Source organism: Eptatretus burgeri, chromosome 7 (assembly GCF_056783735.1).
Source record: "Eptatretus burgeri isolate ZD-2024b chromosome 7, Ebu_testis_v1, whole genome shotgun sequence".
NCBI classification, from domain to species: Eukaryota; Metazoa; Chordata; class Myxini; order Myxiniformes; family Myxinidae; genus Eptatretus; species Eptatretus burgeri.
In genome coordinates, this window is record NC_140967.1 from 42,079,587 (window position 1) to 42,101,014 (window position 21,428).

A 21,428-nucleotide genomic window follows, 5' to 3' on the forward strand; every position below is an offset into this window, starting at 1 on the left:
AAATCTAAAAGAGAGAGAGAGAGAGAGAGAGAGAGAGAGAGAGAGAGAGAGAGAGAGAGAGAGAGAGAGAGAGAGAGAGAGAGAGAGAGAGAGAGAGAGAGAGAGAGAGAGAGAGAGAGAGAGAGAGAGAGAGAGAGAGAGAGAGAGAGAGAGAGAGAGAGAGAGAGAGAGAGAGAGAGAGAGAGAGAGAGAGAGAGAGAGAGAGAGAGAGAGAGAGAGACACACATAGAGAGACACAGAGACACAGAGACAGAGAGACAGAGACAGAGACAGAGACAGAGAGAGAGAGAGAGAGAGAGAGAGAGAGAGAGAGAGAGAGAGAGAGAGAGAGACAGAGAGAGAGAGAGAGAGAGAGAGACAGAGAGAGACAGAGAGAGAGACAGAGACAGAGACAGAGACAGAGACAGAGACAGAGACAGAGACAGAGACAGAGACAGAGACAGAGACAGAGACAGAGACAGAGACAGAGACAGAGACAGAGACAGAGAGAGAGAGAGAGAGAGAGAGAGGGAGAGAGAGAGAGAGAGAGAGAGAGAGAGAGAGAGAGAGAGAGAGAGAGAGAGAGAGAGAGAGAGAGAGAGAGAGAGAGAGAGAGAGAGAGAGAGAGAGAGAGAGAGAGAGAGAGAGAGAGAGAGAGAGAGAGAGAGAGAGAGAGAGAGAGAGAGAGAGAGACAGAGAGAGAGAGAGAGAGAGAGACAGAGAGAGACAGAGAGAGAGAGAGAGAGAGAGAGAGAGACAGAGAGAGACACACACAGAGAGAGAGAGAGAGACAGAGAGAGACAGAGAGAGACACACACAGAGAGAGAGAGACAGAGAGAGAGACAGAGAGAGACACACACAGAGAGAGAGACAGAGAGAGAGACAGAGAGAGAGAACACAGAGAGAAAGACACAGAGACAGACAGAGTCTTTGCTCAACCTCAGCCAACCTGTGCTCTGGGGGTGGCACTCGTGTTGAGACCGGCCCGAAAATATGCTTTGCCCCTGGGCCTGGCACAGCTTAATCAGGCACTGGTTCTGAAGGATGAGTGATGTCACTGCAAAGGGTGTCGTCATCAGCAAATCGATAAAAGGGATTTGCCAGAATCAGAGATCATTTATGAAGATCCGGAATAGGAGTGGGCCCAAAACACTGCCTTGGGGAACTGCAGCTTTAACAGGGACAGGAGATGAAAGGATTCCATTGAGAGCCACATGTTGGCTCGGAGAGTAGAGAAAGTCAGTAAGCCATGTGTGGAGTTGGCCTTGGATGTCCTCAGTAACCAGTTTGGAGAGCAGGGAAGGATGCCAGACTGTATCATAAGGTCGAGATATGTCCAGAGAGACGGCCCTGATCTCATGTCTGACATTGAGGGCGTCCATCCATTGTTGGGTGACTAGAAGCAGAACGTCCAAGTTGGAGTGACCTGTTCTGAATGCAATTTGGTAATCTAAGATGTTGTTGGAGTAAAGGAAGGATTTCATATCAACTGCGATGATGGATTTAATGACTTTGCTTCATGATTGAAAGTAAGCTAAGAGGTTTGTAGTTAAGGAGATCAGTTTTTGCACATTTTTATGTAATGCTATGCGGAGATGTTAGCTGATTTCCAAGCAGAGAGAAGATTGCCTCGGGCAAAATATGTGGTGAAAAGGGCAGAGAGAGGATGTGGAAGAGCAGTGAAGCAGGTTTTTAGGACACAGGACATGTGAGCTGATGCCATCCGGTCCAGTGGCAGAGTCAGAGTCGAGGGGATGACAGAAACGTATCCACCTTCTCAGGTGAAAAAGACAGAGTCCTGGAGGAGTTGGGTATGTTCGGGCAGGATGGGTACAGAGAGGAAGGGGTTGGTGACACAAGATTTGAAAGCAAACAATTGAGACATTTGGCCTTCTCATGAGCGGAGACGCCTGTGGAGCCATTTGACAAGAGGGGATGGATGGAAGGGCAGCATACACCATACACCATACACCATACACACAGACAGACTTTACAAGGCATTACCAGGTTTTATCGGATGGAGACGGGTTTGAAAGCTCATTCTTACGGTTGGACAGAGGTTGTTTTCTGGCTCTCCTGAGAGTGGACACACTCTTGACATGCAGACTTTTTGGAATCCACCGAGATTTCCTTTGGTCGGGTTTGCCTTCTCAGAATAGAAGGCAAGTTGTGTCAGAGCAACCGCCTCACCCCAGGATTCAGTGTATCATGGCCGTGAAGGCGGGAAGGATAACTGACCACGAGAGTGTTGTAGCTCCAAAGTAAACCCAGCTCCTCCTGCAATCATAATAAATAAATAAAAACTGAGAGTAATATAAGGATGCACCAGTATCAGCATTCCATTCAGCAATCCTTTACAGAAATCTCCTGATTTATCAGATCTAACAACATGCTCTTTGAAAAGTGCCATGGCATCTTGAGAAATATGTATGAATATTATATCAAAGATGTCGGATGAGTCATGCAAGTTCTGTTTACCTCTCTCATTTATTCTTTCAAGTTTATCTGTCGATTACCAGTCGGAAACATAATGAGGGAGACTTTCAGCCATTAAAATAATTTTACAATAAAATAGTCTTGGTGTTCAATTGGCATTTAGTTTAAAATGGTTAAACTGAGAAAGGTCCTCCTGAGTCAGGGTAAGGAGGGGATGAGAAGAGGTGGAGAGGTTATGCTGCTGATGCAGTGTCTCCTCCATGACTGGCAGGAATTTAGAATTTGGCCAGGGTACCAGCACACAATGGCCAAGGAATCATTAACGTCCACGAGTGACTTGTAGCAGAGGGGACAGCTGGCCTAACATCCTTTCAAAGGGAGCACATACCCATTGATAAGGAGCCCATTTGGTCTTTCGTATGAAGCACCAAAATGAGGGTTTATTGAATTCAGACCAGGCAGTTCAAAAGTAATGGATACGACCTCTGAGCAATCCTCATAGACCCTTCTCTGCACAGATCTAACCATGTGACTAATGGCAACTGCTTTGCAGTGTAAGATGTATTTTAAAACATGCCTTTGTCATCTCTAAACTTCACTAACAGATCTGATATCTATTTTATACTTAAATCCCAAATTCACCATTAAATAGACTATTTTAACATCCACAATCTTTGTGATTGCAACTTCTATCTCTGCCATTATAATTTGTGTGGAAGTAGGTCAAACCCACGCCTACACTTGTGCAAAATAACCCACAAAAACCTTGTGATCTTAACGCTCAAAAAGGCAAACAGGACGGCCAGCTTTGGTTCCCACGGGTCGGACAGCGTTGCTCCGCGATGCAACCCTGCCCCTGCTGGCACCGAATGTCCAATGTTGGGGGTTTTTTTGCCGGATTTGATTCTGGAAGGGAATAAATTAAACAAATTAAATGATCAGACAGAACAGCTGTGAGCTCAACAACAGCATGGAGGTCTCCCATCCAAGTACACTCAACAAAAAGGTAAAATTTAAATATACGACAAAACCAAATCCTAAAATGGAAGAAATCAGCAATGTGGTTCGAAGTGGCATTGAAACCATGATTGGCAGGAATATAATTGTCCCCTGTGAAAGGCTCGTGACAACCAAGTGACATCAATCATCGAGCGTTTATTCGCTGTGCAACATTTCAGATCAGAAATAATTGTCTGCACACTTTCAAACGGTTTTGAACACTGCTTGGCAATGCCTAAAACAGGACAATGAAAAGAACAGGAGCTTGGCACAGTGCTTGGAAAGCTTGAGCAAGGCTCAGGATGAGTCATAATGTCATTTAAAGGATGTGGGCACAATACCGGCAATTGAACTGCATTCCGACAAATACATGGTAGAGGTTTGGCAAGGTCAACTGCCCACTGGATGATCAATACCTAATGATGAATGGCTGAAATCATGGGTTTGCATGTGGTCCTGCCCTGTGATAGACCCTCATGAATGACTGCTTCTGGTGTGTGAATGGTCACCCTGACTGCAAGAAACAATCAATGAAGTCACTTGTTGCTGTGTTTCCATTAGCCATAGTGTATCATAGGCTGTGGTTTCACTGGGCACATGATCATGCCTCTGACACACCCTTCAGTAAGCAGCTGCACACAACATTCTACAATATGCGAGGGTGGTTGCATTAGCATACAGTGTTCCAAAAGTACCTGGACAACTTTGGTTGTTAATATGTTTAGTACCACAAATGATACAATGATACCCTTTGGTTTATATGATACAGAAACTGAAAAAGTTTGTATTTTCACATCTGGTTGATTAATGTAAAGTAAAATGGAGACTCCACAGGAGAAAGCTCAGTGCGTCGAAAGGTTCATCGAGACGAGATCCGACACGCAAGTTCAGCATAATTTCCTTACAAGGTATGGAAGGAATCCGCTATCATGGACTAGTATCACAGAGTGGTACAAGAGGTTTAATGAGACTGGAAGTTGTCAGAAACAGAAAAGTACCCTGGTCGTTCAAGCACGAGTGCAGCAGATGTTGAACGAGTGCGTGAATCATTTCAACAACATCCCAGAAAATCAATTTGACGTGAATCCAGAGAACTGGGACTACCAACCACCATTGTACACAGGATGTTGCATAAAATACTGAAGCTTTATGTTTATAATGTGCAGATTCTGCAGGAACTCAAACCAAATGACGGACCCAAAAGCAAGGCGTTTGCCTTGTAAATGCTCAGTCATGGAGGATGACGAAGATTACCTGAAAAGGGTCATGTCCAGATGAAGCTTGCTTTCATGCATCAGGGATGGTCAACCGGCACAATATGAGGATCTGGGGCTCCAAAAACCCACACGTGGTCATTGAACACTTACACAATAGTCCAAAGGTCAATGTGTGGTGTGGCCTTCTCTAGGACCAGATTTGAGTGAACAAATTAAACAAATTTAATTGGTTCCCATTGGTGGGACAAAGTTTTTAACGTGTGGCTAATGTGTGGCTTGATTCAGGACTCCCATCTTGGACATAGAGCGACTTGAATATGTCCAAACCATAAAGCTCCTTCTGGACTCCCCGATATTAGATGGGTCCGCTTTTCATTGCAGAGGATTATGACCTCAACAATTTACATCAACATGTTGGAAGGATTTGTCTTCCCACAGATTGAAGACCTGCAACCCGATATCATTTTTCAACAGGACGGCACTCTGCCAAAATAGGCCTTAGTCGTTCGAACCGTCCAGAAAGATAAATTTCCAGGTCGCTGGATTAGTCATGACGGTCCAACTGCTTGTTCCCCATGATTATCAGACAACCCCCACCCCCCTTGATGTTTTTTCTGTCGGGGTTTGTCAGAGATGTCTACAACACCAATGTGGCAAACCTGCAGAATCTTCGGTTCTCGGATCACAGCTGCGTGCGCACTCGTGTACGCAAACATGTAAAGCTGAACATGGCAAGAACTCGTGTACCGCCTTGATGTCCTGCGTGCGACAAATGGAGCTCACATTGAAGTGTATTGATGGTGTTCACAAAACTTTATCCGTTTCTGTTTCATATAAACAAAGGGTATCGTTGTATCACTTGTGGTTCTGAATATATTAACAACCAAAGTTGTCCGGGCCTTTTTTGGAACACCCTGTAGTTAAGTGGGACACCTGTTGCGATGCTTGCACTGGTCATTGTTTCTCACTGGTATTGTGATTGGTTAGCAATTATACAGATTAGATCCTTGTTATATGCAGTGGCCTGCAAAAGTATTCACCCCGACCAATAATGCGACCTTCAGATGAATTACGGATTATGTGGAAACAAATTTTCCAAATGAGCTTTTTAAAAATTGATAACTGAAGAGATCAAACTAAACACTGTTATAGTTGAAGGAGGTTACATGTCAGGAATACCCGAAAAAAATCATGTTCAAATCAAAATTCACTGGTTGTAAAGGTATTCAGTCCCTCAGGTCAGCATTTGGTGGAAGCACTTTTTGCAGCAATGACCGCTATGAGTCGTTTGGGGTAGATCTCGACCAGCTTCACACAGTGAGATGGTGAAATCTTTGTCCATTCTTCACGTAAAAATTGGTCTCATTCTGCCATGTTTGATGGGGATCGTCGATGGACAGCAATCTTCAAGTCTCGCCATAAATGTTCAATTGGGTTCAAGTCAGGACTTTAACTGGGTCACTCAAGAGCATTTATTTTCTTATTATTCAGCCACTCTAGTGTTTGCTTTGTGCTTTGGATCGTTGTCCTGCTTAAATGTGAATCTCCAACCTAGTTTCAGATTCATGGCTGTTTCAAGCAGGTTTTCATCAAGGATTTTCCTGAACTCTGCACCCTCCTTTGTCCCTTCTATCCCAACAAGCTTGCCAGTCTCTGTTGATGAAAAACAGTCCCATAACATGATGTCGCCTCCACCATGCTTGACAGTCGGGATGGTGTTGACTAGGTGATGTGCAGTGTTTGGCTTGCACCAGACATGACGCTTCAAATTTAGACTAAAAAGTTCAATTTTTGTCTCGTCTGACCAAAAAACCTTTTCTCCACATGCCTGCAGTATCATGCAAATGCTTTCTCGTAAACTCGACACGAGCTTTTAGATGTATATTTTTCAGTAATCGATTCCTTCTTGCCACCTGTCCATGCAGGCTAGCTTTGTGGAGGGAACGGGAGATTCTTGATTGATGAACACTGACCCCTATCTCAGATATAGAGTGTTGCAGATCTTTCAAAGTTATTTTTGGATTTGCAGTGACATCCCAACCAGTTTCCTGCTTGCCTGACTGCTGAGTTTGGATGGGCAACCTGATCTGAGTGGAGTCTGGGTAGTATGATATGTCTTCCACATATTAATGACTAGCAGGGGTGCTTAGCGTTGCCGGACACCACCATGTCCTTCCTCTCCCAATCCCTCATCCCACCCCCCGCCTCTCCCTCCAGACTTCCAGTCCCCCTGCTGCCCCTGATAAGTGGAAGTTGGCTTTGGAGATTCTCACCCTGGAGACGTGCACAGTGCAAAAATGCAAGTTATCTCCACAGCTGACTTTTAATACCCTCTGCCACCACCACTGGGTAGTGCTACACAATACACATTTACATGGAGTATTATTTTTTTTCGTCAACCTTCTCTTCAGAAGCCCCATGACTACAGATGAAACTATGTAGCAAATATTCACGAGGTCAAACATGGTCCACGCGCCAAGTTTGGTGGGGATTGGCCCAGTAGTTTTGACATTTATTGTGTGTATTTTGACATACACACAGACAGACAGAAAATGACATTTATTTATTCGATGGATTTCACCTTACTCAAAGGGAAAATGAGTGACCTTTAAATGTTCTTATAACCCTCTCCTGAATGTTGTTTCTCCACCACTTTATGTCTGACTTCTTTGGAAAGCTCCTTGGTCTTCATGTTTGCCTTGTTGGTTAACCAAGTGAGTTTCACCTTTAAGCTCCTCAGATAAATGGGAAAGCTTAATTTTTAAGTCAAACCACTGATTACATACAGGTGAAACCTATTACACTTATTGTATAACCTTTCAAACAAATAATTTGCTCCTGAAGTTATTTACAATTAATTAGGAAAAGGGTTTGAATACTTATGCAACTGAGAATCATCTGATTTTCTCTGTTAATCAAAGTTCTTTACATTTTTATCTGAATTTTTTTTAAATCTTTATCACTTTAGAGTAGTTTATGAAGACTCAAAATATTAAGTTTGATGTGAAAGCATCATGAAATAAGCTCAAGTGGCATCAAAATGTTAAAATTTTGGAGGGGGGGGGCGAATACCTTTGCATGCCAGTGTAAAACGATTGTATTCACCCTTTAGCCAGTATTATCAGTCCTGAAGAACAACACTCTCTCCAACAATAACTTGGAGAGGAAGATCATTGCCCATATGGATTGGCCAGCTTGCTCATCCATCTTGAATGTTGAACTTGATTCAGGTTACATTCTAATGTCAGGTACAGCCACAGAGCCTGTTTCAATTAAGAGTTTCTCTTTGACAGGAATAACTGTACCAGGATTTCTTCCAGTTGCTCGTCTGCAGGATTCAAACAGATGATCAGGCATTTATGAAGGCCAGAGGTGGACACCACATAGTGAGCCCTGAACAACAAAGTAAAACTGGTTAAACATGTGGAGATGGCGAGAGTTACATCCCCAGGGATGGGCAAAAACACTTCTTCCTGGTATTGCGAGGAATATGGCTTTTATGACTGTCTTTTCCACCTGAGAATGTGGAGAAGTTTTCGGCACATCCACGACTGATTCTGCAGCTGGACCGGATGATCTCAGCTCATGTGTCCTAAAAAGCTGCTACGCTGCTCTTGCACATCCTCTTTCTGCTCTGTTCACCCTATCATTTGTCCTAGGTCATCTTTCATCTGATTCAAAAACCACCAACATCACTGCATAACATAAAAAGGTGCAAAAACCGATCCCGTTAATTACATACCGATTAGCTTACTTCCTATCATCAGCAAGGTCATGGAATCCATCATCGCAGGTGAGATAAAATCTTTCCTTTTCTCAAACAACCTCATCTCAGATCATCAATTCGGATTCAGACCAAGTCACTCCCCCTGGACATGCTGCTTCTACTCTCCAAACAATGGATGGATATGAGATCGGGGCCATCTCTCGAGACATACCTCGAGCTTTCAATACAGTTTAGCATCCTGCCTTGCTCTCCAAACTCTCTACTCAAGGCATCAAAGGACGACTCCACACATGGTTCACGGACTTCCTCTACTCTCCTCGTCTGTGTGTTTGAGGGAATTCTGAAGAGTTGTGGAGTGCCTTCAAGACCAACATCCTTGATGTTGCCGGTGGACATCTTGGAACACATTGTCAGGCGAAGAAGAACTTTGTCTCTCAAGGGACACTGGTTACCATTGACCAGTCACAGAGTCAGGCTTAATGGTAGAGCTGAGCTGTTCCGGGAGTTGAGGTGTACAACTGTACATGCGCTGAGGGTGGACAAGAAGGCCTATGTGCGAGGAATCTGTGAAGGAAGGAGCATCACCTGTGGTCAAGTGATTCTCGTCCTCCTTAGAGTAATTTGTGCATTGCGTTCCTCTAAACCTGTCCCATGGTGTACTGTAGTTAGAGCGGAGTGCGGTTGGCTCTTGACAGAGCAGTCTGAAGTGAAGGTCCGCTGGACCAGGTACTTTGAGTGGCTGTACCAAGCTAACCCACCAGCTCTTGAGTTGGATGTCAGTGGTCGAACTATTCTGCTTGCTGACCCTCCAATCAACTGTGAACCACCATTGCTCGTGGAAACACAGGCTGTGGTGAACCAGTTGAAAGGGGGTAAAGCTCCTGGGATCTGTGGCATCCATACTGAACTTCTCAAGGATGATGTTAATACTATACGCATGTCGTTGCATGCAGTTCAGTGCTCTGTTTGGAGCACAGGCATCATCCCAAATGACTGGAAGAGGGGCCTTGTGGTCCCTCTCTGGAAAGGGAAGGGTGATTGCCAGGACTGCAACAACGACCGAGGGGTGACGTTGCTCTCAGTGCTGGTCAAGGTCTTTGTTCGGATAATTTTTGAAAGGGTTCGCCACGATCTGCTTGAGTTACAGTGCCCAGAGCAGTCAGGCTACACACCAAATAACTCAACGATTGACAATACCCTCATGGGTGTGTACTGGCCCCCACACATTTCAGTGTTTGTATGGACTGGATTCTGGGAAGGATGTCAGAGAAATCGAGCTGCGATTTATCGTTTGGGGATGTCAAGATATCTGACTTGGATTTCACAGATGATGCAGTCTGCAGCAGTCTTAATTAGAGAATTTGCAGCAGATTGATCGGCATCCTTGCAGTTTTCCTTGCAGAGATACTCGACTTCCTAAGGGGGACCGTCCAGACGCTGAAAGAGGAGTCAGAGCCGCTGGGATTACGGGTTTCCTGGGACAAAACTAAGATCCAGGCTTTCAATGACACCTTGAATGCTGCTTTCTTGTCTGTTCCTATTTGTGGTGAGGATGTCAACGTCACCGAGAGATTCATTTACCTTCGCAGTGATATTCATGTCTCCACATGTTGTGAGCCAGAGGTCGATAGACGTCTGGGTCGGTCCTGGGGAGTCATGAATTCGCTGGATCATGGGGCATGGCGCTGTCGGTACCTGTGCAGGAGGACAAAAGTCCGAGTCCTTAAGTCCTTGGTCTTTCCAGTCTTGCTCTACGGATGTGGGATTTGCGCTCTCACCAAAAATCTGACACGGAGACTTACTCCTTCGGTACCAGGTTTCTTCGGAGAATCCTTGGCTATCGCTGGTCAGACTTTGTGTCCAACGAGCATTTGCTGAGAGTGACTCAGATGACATTTGGGCTGACCACGTCAGCCAATGGGCTGACCACGTGCCTCATGGTTTCAGCAGGTTGATCGGAATCTGAAGGAGATGGGGATGGGCCAGGTATCTGCCTGGTGGATGGCCAGACGGAGGCCCCTGAAGTACCGGCGGAAAGTGGACACAGCGACGCCTATTCTTCAAAAGTTTTTTTGCCAGAGGAGATCTTCACTATATTCGCTCAGTCAATGGTATCGAGAATACAAGAAGATAACCTACATAGTTAAACAAAATGAATTTTGAGCACCCTCAATGGTGAACGGGTCAAAAGAGAATCGAGAGAAATGGCACGGGTGAAACAAGTGTCTCTTCTGTCAAGGGTAGCAACTTATCCCGGCGATGGGAGGCAATCATTTTAGAAAAGCGTTGTCGTAAAGAAAAAACGGTGGAAGTACGATTTTGTGACTTGTGCTCTGATGCCAAAAAAAAAAACTCGATTGTGTAGACATGATGGATAATTAAGCAAGCTCGGCACAATTACCAGTATGTACATGTTAGTTTATATTAAAAAAAAAATCCCATGGGCCATTAAGTAGTGACAACAGTCGTAAAACGAGCTTGATCTGATGTACGACTTGACAAAAAGGAAGTCAGCAGCTTCACTGGGAGTGCAGCAAGTCTTCTGCTGCATCCACAATACGGAGCAACTGCGGTGGGACAAAGTCAAGTAAACTGAGCAAATCAACAAAACCCAGGAGCTGGCATTACGCGTTACCCAACAAACGATACCTGTGCACTCTTGAACGCTTCAATGGTAGTTAAATAACTTATCTGCAGCTCTGAAGTTGAAATTGACAGCAACACATGCAGTGACCTCTTCAGTGTCGAATAACCCAAAATCTTTTGTTTTGCCATTTCAAATGAATTGTTATCTCAGTCTCAACCTCTGGGGGAGGGGGGGGGGGAGGGTGACAGTTTGTAGCTGGGTCGAGATTCAAACCCAGGCTAGACGGTTAAAAGGCATTTGTGCATACCTCTTAAGCCATCCCGCAAGGCCATTTGGAAATTTGATTCGCAAACATAAGTGGCCACAATCTTAATGAAAGATCATACGCAGTATGCCTGTATTGGCTTAATGGTTAGGGTGGTGGGCTTGGGATCCCAGGATCCTGAGTTCAAATCCCACTTAGCTGTTGAATTAATACCAGGTGGGGTTGACTCTGCCTGTCATCCTTCCGAGGTCGGCAAAAAGAGTGCCAACATGCTGGTATCCTGGAGGGGGTGGAGTTTCCCCCCAAAAGAGGTATTTTCTTTCTTCTCAGAAACTCCACACACAATTCTGATGAAACTTGACCACCACCTTCATCACCCGTGATGTCCTAAAATTTGTTCAGGACATTAAAAAAATGGGGTCTAAGGGGCTCTATGGGGGAGGGGGGATTACCCCCCCCCCCAAAGAAGTACTTTCTTTCTTTTCTGAAACTACACACACAATTTCGATGAAACTTGACCACAACCTTCATCACCCGTGATGTACCAAAGTTTGTTCATGGCATTAAAAACAAAACCCATCGGTATTTACTTTCTTCTCCGTTACACATTTTGTGGTTCCCTGGCTTACCAGTGGTTCCTTGGCTATCTTATCCAGCCGCTACAAGGTGAGCGCTCAGGGGTATTGCCCCTATGTTTGTCCTGGTATGCACTGGATTGAGAGAAACAGCATTTCAGTGAAAAAGATCAACAGTTTTCAACAAATTTGTGATGAAGACAATGATGTCATACTTTGTAACAGAGGTGCTTAAAATCGGAATACAATCAGAGGCACAATGCATTTCAGCAAAAAAAAAAAACACATCTTAGGACAAAGCTGTCACTTTTGCAGGAATATTTACAGTGACTAGAACAATGTTTGCTGAACTTTGTTGGGTCAAAATGGTGCTACATAGATAAGGGGTAGGTGGAAATGGGGTTAGGAGAGAGAATATTTTTGCTAAGTAAAAGGAAGTTGGCCTCCAAAGCCAGCTGCCGACCGGGCATCCTCCGTCGTGCAAAGTCCTTCCTTGGCACACCTGAACTCCTATCCACCTTGAAGGCTTTCATCTGCCGTTTGATGGAGTATTGCTCTCCACTCTGAGCTGGTGACCCTGCCTCACAATTTGCCCTCTCCGTGGTTTGTACCACTCCCCGCCCCCCCCCCCCCAAACCAGGTATCTGTAGGATGCACGTGGTTCCCAATGAACCCTCTCCTAGTTAAACTGCCGAAATCCAGAACCACTGCTCACCTCATTTTCTTTCACCCCCACCTATGGAACCAACTTCCACTCTCTTCAATCTCATTATTCCCCTCACCCCAGGTCTTCAAGACCCAGGTTCACCATATCATCTCAAATCATCCTCCATCCAAACCATGACACGTTTTCTATACCTGTGAAACCACCCTCACCTCTCCCTAAATTTTGCTAATGTATCCATCTCGTCCACCCTTTGCGTTCTCCGCTACCCTTCACCATTACTAGCATCTCTTGTTTGTCCATCGTTTTTCTTCCTCCACTCTGCTGTTGGCATTTCTCCTTCTCTTGTTAATGTTGTGTTCTGCCTCTTCCACGAGCCTTCACTACATATTCAACCCCCCCAAATAGCTTGTAACATAATTATGACCAACACAGAATCATGCCACTGAACGTTAAACAACGGTAACCTGTGCTAGTTGCAAATAGATCTCAAGATGTTTGAAATGCAACAAAATAAAATAAATAAGCACAATTCAATAAGGAACAAACATTTATTGGAGGTAATTTCACTCACTACAGCAATGCAATACACTATTCCCAATGCAATGCAGAGGCATAGCACCATGTTAAAACCAGAGAGAGAAAAGCTCCTCAGGATTGCAGGTAGAAAAAAAAAAAGAAAAGAAAGGAGCTTTTCAATTGCTCACAGCAAACCACTACAAGACGGACAACTAGAAAAACACAGACAGAAATGTGGAGAGTGACATACACACACAGGAGACAAAAAAAGGGGGGGGGGAATTAGCTCATAGACAAAAGACAAGAACTACATCATCAGTCCAACCTGATCTTCAGTAAAAAGTTCATCATGCATGTACATGGCACAGCTTTCAATCAATTCCTTATTACAAAAAACAGTATACAATTAACACTCCTACGCAGTGCCAAATGCAGAATCAAAAGCAAAGCAATTCGTTAATTTGCTATGATTATTTTTTGACAATAGCAAATAATGTCAGTTTTAGCGATAGCAAGCGCAAGAGAAACCAAACAGGATGGTGGATGATGGCATGATAAAAAAAAACAAAAGAAATAAAATAAAATCTTCAAAATATTCCTTTAGTTCGACTCGAACTGCTTCATTTCCTCCTGCATGGTAGTAGCCAACTGGAATTTCCAAATCAAAGAGAGGTAAGCAACCCAGCAATAAGTAAGCAGAGAAGAGGCTAACAGAAAAGACGAGGAGACGTTTGGGCACGTTTTCCATGACATTGATGGAATTTTGGGCATGTTTCAATTCACCTTCGTTTGCGATTCGAGCGTATCCGACTATCTCTTGCAATGTAAAATTTTGCAAACAATACAGCACTTTGCATGCAATTAATCTACTTATTAGGCTTAGTGTTATTGAGAAAGCATGATGATGCATATTATGACCTGCAAGGTCAAGTCAGAACTTTTCCATGATTTATAAATCTGTGATTAAAAAAAAAAAACGAAAAAAGAAGATAATCCTGGGCCAGCCCGAGCTTAAAAAATATTTGCACAGTGGAAGAGGCACAGAGGCTTGAAATGGGACCTGCCCATCTGTGTGCTAATCATGAAATAGTTGAATAGTTTCCTGGATGCATTTAAGAACATGAACTCTTCCTCCATTCCCCGTGGCTTAACATAGCCGTATACATCGAGATAATTGACAATTCTTGACTTCGGAATTATTAATTTAAGCTATAATTGAAATAGGGACGCTTGAGGTCTTGAAGGCACCAGAAAAATGGCTTAATGAAAATGAAAACAACCATTTCTCAGAATTCCAACATCAACATACCATTGTGAAAAGAAGTGAAAACGAAAAGCATATCAAAATAAAAAATAAAAATTTTAAAAGCTCTTTTCCCTCTATATTTACCATGCTGCCTGAGAATACCATGGAAAGTAGCGATGTTTCCAAGTACAGTGAATGCTGAATGAACAATGACATATTGATGAAGGGAGTGATAAGTAGGCATCATTATCCCGAGTGCAGCAATTTTAAGTGGTCTTGGCCTTGAGGCTTCCAAGCCAGAGGTGTTGCGGTACATTGAGACGGCTGTGCAACTGTCCTTGTGGTTGATGGGAACGGCAAACTGAGCGAATGATTCTAAAGCATCAAAAGGAGTCCGAGCATCCAAAATATAAACTTCATTATCACTTAGTAGTGTTGTGGTGGTACAGGAAGTGTTTGTGAGATACCAAGTATGGGTGTAAAGCAGAGGGTAGAGCAGAGCATCAGGAAATTTCCTGGAAGCACAAACAAGATGGGAAAAATATTCCCTCCCCTCCCCACACCCAAAGAAAAAAAAATTGCAGACCAGGTAGTTGCAGAAATATCACACACACACACACACACACACACACACACACACACACACACACACACACACACACACACACACACACACACACACACACACACACACACACCATAGACTTGATGCAAACAGTAGGGATTACGAACTAACTGAGAGGTAGAGATACAAGACATGCACAGAGGTAGGTTATGGACAATAATTGTGTATTGGTTGCGCTGTACAGTAGAGACAAATCATATCATCAATATACTAGTTGAAGGGATTTACCAATGGCATCAACCTCCTTCTGCTTACTTGCTTTACTACATACAGCATGTGATCATCTTTGTAATGACACAGACATCTCACCAGTATTGGAAACAGTGAAATTTGTACTACTTCATGAACAGACCGATAAAAGACCGAGGACAAACATGGAATTGTACAAAACCCATCAATAGATAATGCAGACATCAGCAATTGAGTATGAGGCAAGCATCTAGCATGTGGGAAATATTTAGGTATTGCATAAAAAAAGGATAAAGCCCCTTCAAAACAAACGGGGCGATCCCACATACAGAGCCAAATTGAGTTTAGTGCACTAAAGTAATCTTTCAAGGTCAGTACACCTTTGGTGTGAATGGCAATTTTCAACAAAATGTTTGAGGTTGTCAACAAAAACTACTCTTTGTTCACTTGGGGTTGATTGAGATTGTAATTAGGAACCGAAATTTTGAAATGCCTTTTCTCATACCTTGTATCATGTTGAATAGCCCAGTTTGCTTCAGTGGCTCGTAGGTGAACTGAAGAAGAGTTGTGGAGACTGAGGGAGCTCATTCAGTTTCCTGAAATCCCCTGCAATGTGAAAATGATGAGCATACTGCAAGTAGCCATCATTCTATAGCAATGCAATGAGCTAAATAGGTGCTGGCAGGATAGCCTAGAGGTGTGCACACTTGCCTCTGAGCTGTCTAGCCTGGGTTCGAATATGGACCCGCCTACAAACTGTCATCCGGTGTTTCGCAGACAGGGCGAGTCATCAATGTGTGTGCCGTCCCTCGGATGGACGTTAAATTGGATGCCACATCTGCCAGCATAAGTTGGTGGATGTTATAGATCCCATTGTGTCCTTGAAGAAAGGCGAGGTATCACTGGCATCATGGACAAATTAATAATTTCCTACCCTAACTTACAAGTCACTGCATCAGCGGCACAGCCGTGAATAAGGCTAAATGATGCTATCCGCAGCAATGTGCTGCATAGAAAAGAAAAAGAGGAATAAGATTAATCAGCAGCCATTATAACAAAAGGCAAAGAGAGAATACTTCAAGAAAGCAGGTTGGAAAAGTAATGCAACAGGAACCAAGACATACTGTATCAGATGAACTATACATTCTCATGACCATGTGCTCCCATAACCCTGATAATCCCAACCTCTGCCAAAAGCGGTTCTTAAAGCCTCTGTAGTCCAGGAAGGTATCAGAATGTAGTGATGCCAATACATAGCAAGAACGATTGTTTGTGTTTATGCCAGTGCACACAACAAATCCTATAACTTGGACAATGGGAAAGAGGGGCTGCTGTCAAGGTGTGATGATAAGTGTGTGTTCATCTTATCTAATTGCAAACTCAGGTCATTGATCAGGCAGATTATTGAGTAGAGAACTTTAAAATGCCAAATGTGGCGTGTAAATGGTTTGCAAAGGAGAGACTTGTTATCAATACAAGTAGCTGGAGTTGCTGCTGCTGCTGCTATTGCCTTGTAGCAGTGATGGTGGATGGCTGGCGAGAAGGGGTCGCGGATTGAGCCTGGGAGGGTTGGGCGTAGGTCGAATGAGTGGAGGAGGCTGCGTAGGTGGTCCGCCATGAATAAACCTTGGGTGTTGTGGCTGCAGTGGTGGAGGCTGATGGTGAAGTGATGGCCCAGAAGGTAGGGGTGGGCGAAGGAGTGGTGGCGGAGGATTTAGGGAGACACTCACAGGAGGAGGAGGGGCTGGGTCAGGCATCATAACAGGCTGAACCTGTGTGCACAAAGAAAACTACAATTATGCGAGTTGGGTCAAGTTTACAATACGAATGTTCAAATCTCAAGTGTTAAAAAAAATATTCAAGGCAATTTCACCTCATATTTTTAAATACGCTCCCTTTTCATTCATATCCCAATTTTCCCCCCTTTCCCCTTCTACAGTGGCCTGCGAAAGTATTCACCCCCTTCCAAATTTTTCACATTTTGATGCCAGCTGAACTTGTATTTCATGATGCTTGCAAATCAAACTTAATAAAGCATCTTCCCAGAGTGCTAAGGCTAAAAAAATTCAGATAAAATGTGAAGAACTTTGATTAACAGAGAAAATCAGATGATTCTCAGTTGCATAAGTATTCAAACACTTTCCAAATTAACTGTAAATCAATGCAGGAGCAAATTATTTGTTTGAAAGGTTATAAAATAAGTGTAATAGGTTTCACCTGTATGTGGTCAGTGGTTTAACTTAAAAATGAAGCTCCACCACTTATCGAAGGAGTTTTAAGGTGCAACTCACTTGTCAACCAACAAGGAAAACATCAAGACCAAGGAGCTTTCCAAAGAAGTCAGACATAAAGTGGTGGAGAAACACCATTCAGGAGAGGGTTATAAGAAGATTTCAAAGTCACTCATCCCTTTGAGTACGGTGAAATCCATCACTAAGAAGTGGAAGATGTTTCATACCACCCTGACTCCACCCAGATCAGGTCACCCATCAAAACACAGCTGCCAGGCAAGCAGGAAACTGGTCCGGCATGTCACTGTAAATCCAACAATGACTTTGAAAGATCTGCAAGTTCCGAGATGCGGGTCAGTGTTCATCAATCAACAATATCCCATTCCCTTCACAAAGTTGGCCTCGACAGACAGGTGTCAAGAAAAGCCATTACTGAAAAAGACGCATCTAAAAGCTCATATGGAATTTGCGAAAAAGCATCTTGACGATATCACAGGCACGTGGAGAACGGATTTTTGGTCAGACGACACAAAAATTGAACATGTTGGACTAAATTAAAAGCATTACGTCTAGAGCAAGCCTAACACTGCACATCACCCAATTAACGACATCCCAACGATCAAGCATGATGGTGGCAGCATCATGTTATGGGGATGCTTTTCATCAGTTTGGACTGGCACACTTGTCAGGATAGAAGGGATGATGGACGATGCAAATCATAGGACAATCCTTGATGAAAACCTACTTGATTCAGCCATGAATCTTGAACTGGGTAAGACAGTCACATTTCAGCAGGAAAATTATCTGAAGCACAAAGCTAAAGCCACACTCGAGTGTCTGAATAAGAAGAAAATTAATGTTCTTTAGTGCCCCAAAGTCCTGACTTGAACCCAGTTGAACAATTATGGTGTAACTTGAAGATTGCAATCCATCTACGATCCCCATCAAACTTGGCAGAATGAGAGCAATTTTCACGTGAAGAATGGGAAAACATTTCACCATCTCACTGTGCAAAGCTGGTAGAGAGACCAACCCAAAATGACTCATAGCAGTCATTGCTGTAAAAGGTGCTTCCAACAAGTGCTGACCTAAGGGGCTGAATACTTTTACAACCAGTGAATTTTGATTTGTACATGTTTTTTGCAGGTATTCCTGACATGCAACCTGCTTCAGCTCTAACAGTGTTTAGTTTGATCTCTTCAGTTGTGATTAAAAAGGTTCATTTGGAAAAACTGTTTCTACGTAATTCGTAATTAATGTAAATGTGGCATTATTGGTAGGTAGTGAATACTTTTGCAGGCCACTGTATATCCTCCTTCCCTCTCATTCTACCATATCACTGAAAAACAGGCAGTGACTCAGAAACACTCACTCAAGATTATTTTCTCCTTAACCCACTATTAGTTTTGAGTGAAGCCTCAAATATTTAAATAAAATTAGCTCTTTAACACAACAGTCATTCCAAGTCGAGTCATACCAAAGACTTTAAAAATGGTTCATGCTGCTTCCTTGCTTGATGCTCAGCATTTAGAGGACAGAGCACAGAAAACATCCCATAGGTTGATATTCATGCGGAGGAAGAAATTCCTTCTTGATTGCCCCACTAAGTACAGAGAGAAAAGCGTTGTCAAATATGATGTCACTGATACCCAGAGTGCTCTGAGGAGTGACATCACTTCCCCCAATCTCAACAGCTGCATTTATGTGAAAGTTAAGTCTGGTGTTATCTCATGCATCTGCCCTAGAAATGGCACTGCAATGAGCATTTTCTGAGAAGCAACACCTGTCACCCCTCATGAACGATTCCATGGTGTGAGCCAACTCCTTTGGTATTAAATGACACCGAGCCATTCCTAAACGGATTAGACCATTTCGATAGCCAATATAGAGAGTAGTCTGGATGTCAAACACCATTTTCAAGATGACCTTGCATTAGGGTCCGCAGAATGTTTTTCTGCATTTTTGTGATCACCAGACCATCTGAATGAATATTCCGATTGATGCCACTCTGGCACCCTTTAAGCATTTTTGTAGAAACCCATTAATATGCAAATTAGCGGTGGCCATTGTCAAAATTACTATTTTTCTAAATATCTCCAAAAGTAAGCATCCAAATAGCCTGGTTGAGGTGTCTACACCCATGTTTTTAGGGTCACTGGTCATGATAAACCCACTTAAAATTTAATTACATTTAAATTTAGCTCATTAATATGCAAATTTGCAGTCGCCATTATCAAAATAACAATATTTCTTAATATCTCCAGAAGTAAGCATACAAACAGCCTGGTTGAGGTGTCCAAACCCATGTTTTTAGGGTCACTGGTCATGAAAAACCCACTTACAATTTGATAACATTGAAATTTAGCTCATTAATATGCAAATTAACAGTCACCATTATTGAAAATGTCGATAAAGACAGATAGATAGGAAAAAAACACTTGTCTTTGTGAAAATAGATCACTTTATTATTCATACAGATTCAACAATTCGACAGTATGCAATGAAAGCAGCTAACAACATGAACAAAAGAAGACATTCCTGTGTAAATCAAATGTTCATATATATATATATATATATATATATATATATATATATATATATATATATATATATATATATATATATATATATATATATATATATATATATATATATATATATATATATATATATATATAACAGGTTTGTAAACCTTATGAAGACTACTTCAGTGCTTGGTGTCTCATTCAGTGTCAGAGTCATCATCAAGGGCAAATGCAGCAGCTGTCTTGGTGCGCTCATTTTTGCAGCCAGTATCTCCATGGCACGTACAGAAAACTGTGCATGGTAACTTGGCTGCTGTGCAGCGGCATTGAGCTGTGTAGCATTGCTTGTCGGAGGAACATCCACATCGTATTAGCTCCAAGATCTCTGGTGGTGCAAGAGCGACATTGGGCGGCAGCATAATTGGAAGTAATGATCTTGATGCCTCATCATGTTTCCATCCGTACTGAGTGGGATCCAGAGATGGTGGCTGCAGCTCAGCAGCTGACTTCCATATTGCTGTCTGGATATGAGCACGTCGCATGTTTTGTTCAAAGGACTCTGTAGTTGGTGGCAGAGCCTTTAGGTCTGGTGCATTACTGGCATTTGGTTTCGCCATCTTCAAAGACCACACCTCTTTGCGAACATCAGACATGTTGCTTCTCTCCTTGCTACCATAGCAAACAGCCATGAACACAGTGGCTTCGGCGATGACATCCTCAATAGATTCATCCACATTCCCAAGTTTTTGAAGTGAATGGCCTGCTGCGAGTGTCTTCTTGCCAGTCAGTTTACCTCTACCATACATCTGGGCAATGGTGTCACAACCTCTCAGTGCATGTAAAGCTAGTAGGTCTTGCACTATCCCGGCATGCTTTCTGGCAGTGGCCCCAATGTCGATCAACGATCGGCCAGGACATATTGCTTCCATTGTTACGCAGCATTGCAGATGAAGTTCTGCGAAGTGATACACAAGCAAGATGAACACATCATTATCATCACAGATGACTGTGATGCATTTTGTGCCATCTTCAGCAACTTTAGTGACTTGCTGAATCATGATGACATCTGCTTCCTCATGCGTGGTCTTCAAATCAGTGTGACACCTTTGGGCTCCGTGGTGTATTTCCACTGAGGTAGACTCCTGTCCCGTCATGACAAGCCTGTGTTGGCTCTGCTTTCTCTGTTGACTAACGTCAATCAAATTCTGGCCAATCAGTTCTATCAGCTGAACTTTGTTCTCATTTACTGACAGAACAACCAGCTGTGGAGGTAGTGGAGTCTGGCTGTTCAACCTGTGGCGCCAGCTCTTGCTAATGCTGTTCCACTTTTAATGCTGAAATCATGATATCTGTCAAATACTAGATATACATCTGATTTGTCCACCTTTGCCATGATGTAGCTCATGAAGTTGTCAACAAAGTCTTGCACAATTCCCCTGTTAGGCCAATGAATAACCCAGAGGATTGCACAACCATCTAAGATGGTGACTTCAGGTTGTGGACCCAGTCTTGTTGAAATTTCCACTTGGAGATTCTTCTTCAATGTCGACTTGGTCTTTGCTTTTCTCATCTCCCCCTTTTTATCGAACATTGATGTTGGCACAGGTGCAAGCTCGTACTCTAAGACATCACATAGTTTGAAGT

General features: G+C 43.1%; 1 protein-coding gene across 8 annotated transcripts in view; it reads right to left on the reverse strand.

The window, feature by feature from the left end:
- Nucleotides 1-12,986: 12,986 nt before the first annotated feature.
- Nucleotides 12,987-21,428, reverse strand: part of LOC147023108 (REST corepressor 3-like) — a 110,227-nt gene continuing 101,785 nt past the window's right edge. For 6 of the 8 annotated variants that reach the window (XM_085888176.1, XM_085888172.1, XM_085888169.1 and 3 more), the window contains 2 exons: nucleotides 16,539-16,800; nucleotides 12,987-15,634 (listed from right to left, as the gene is read on the reverse strand). In XM_085888176.1, coding sequence (XP_085744302.1) covers nucleotides 15,564-15,634; nucleotides 16,539-16,800 — 333 coding nt within the window. In that variant the 3' untranslated portion in view covers nucleotides 12,987-15,563. Of the gene's footprint in view, nucleotides 15,635-16,538; nucleotides 16,801-16,821; nucleotides 17,593-21,428 lie in introns of those variants that run through there. The other 2 variants (XM_085888170.1, XM_085888175.1) reach the window with 2 other exon arrangements.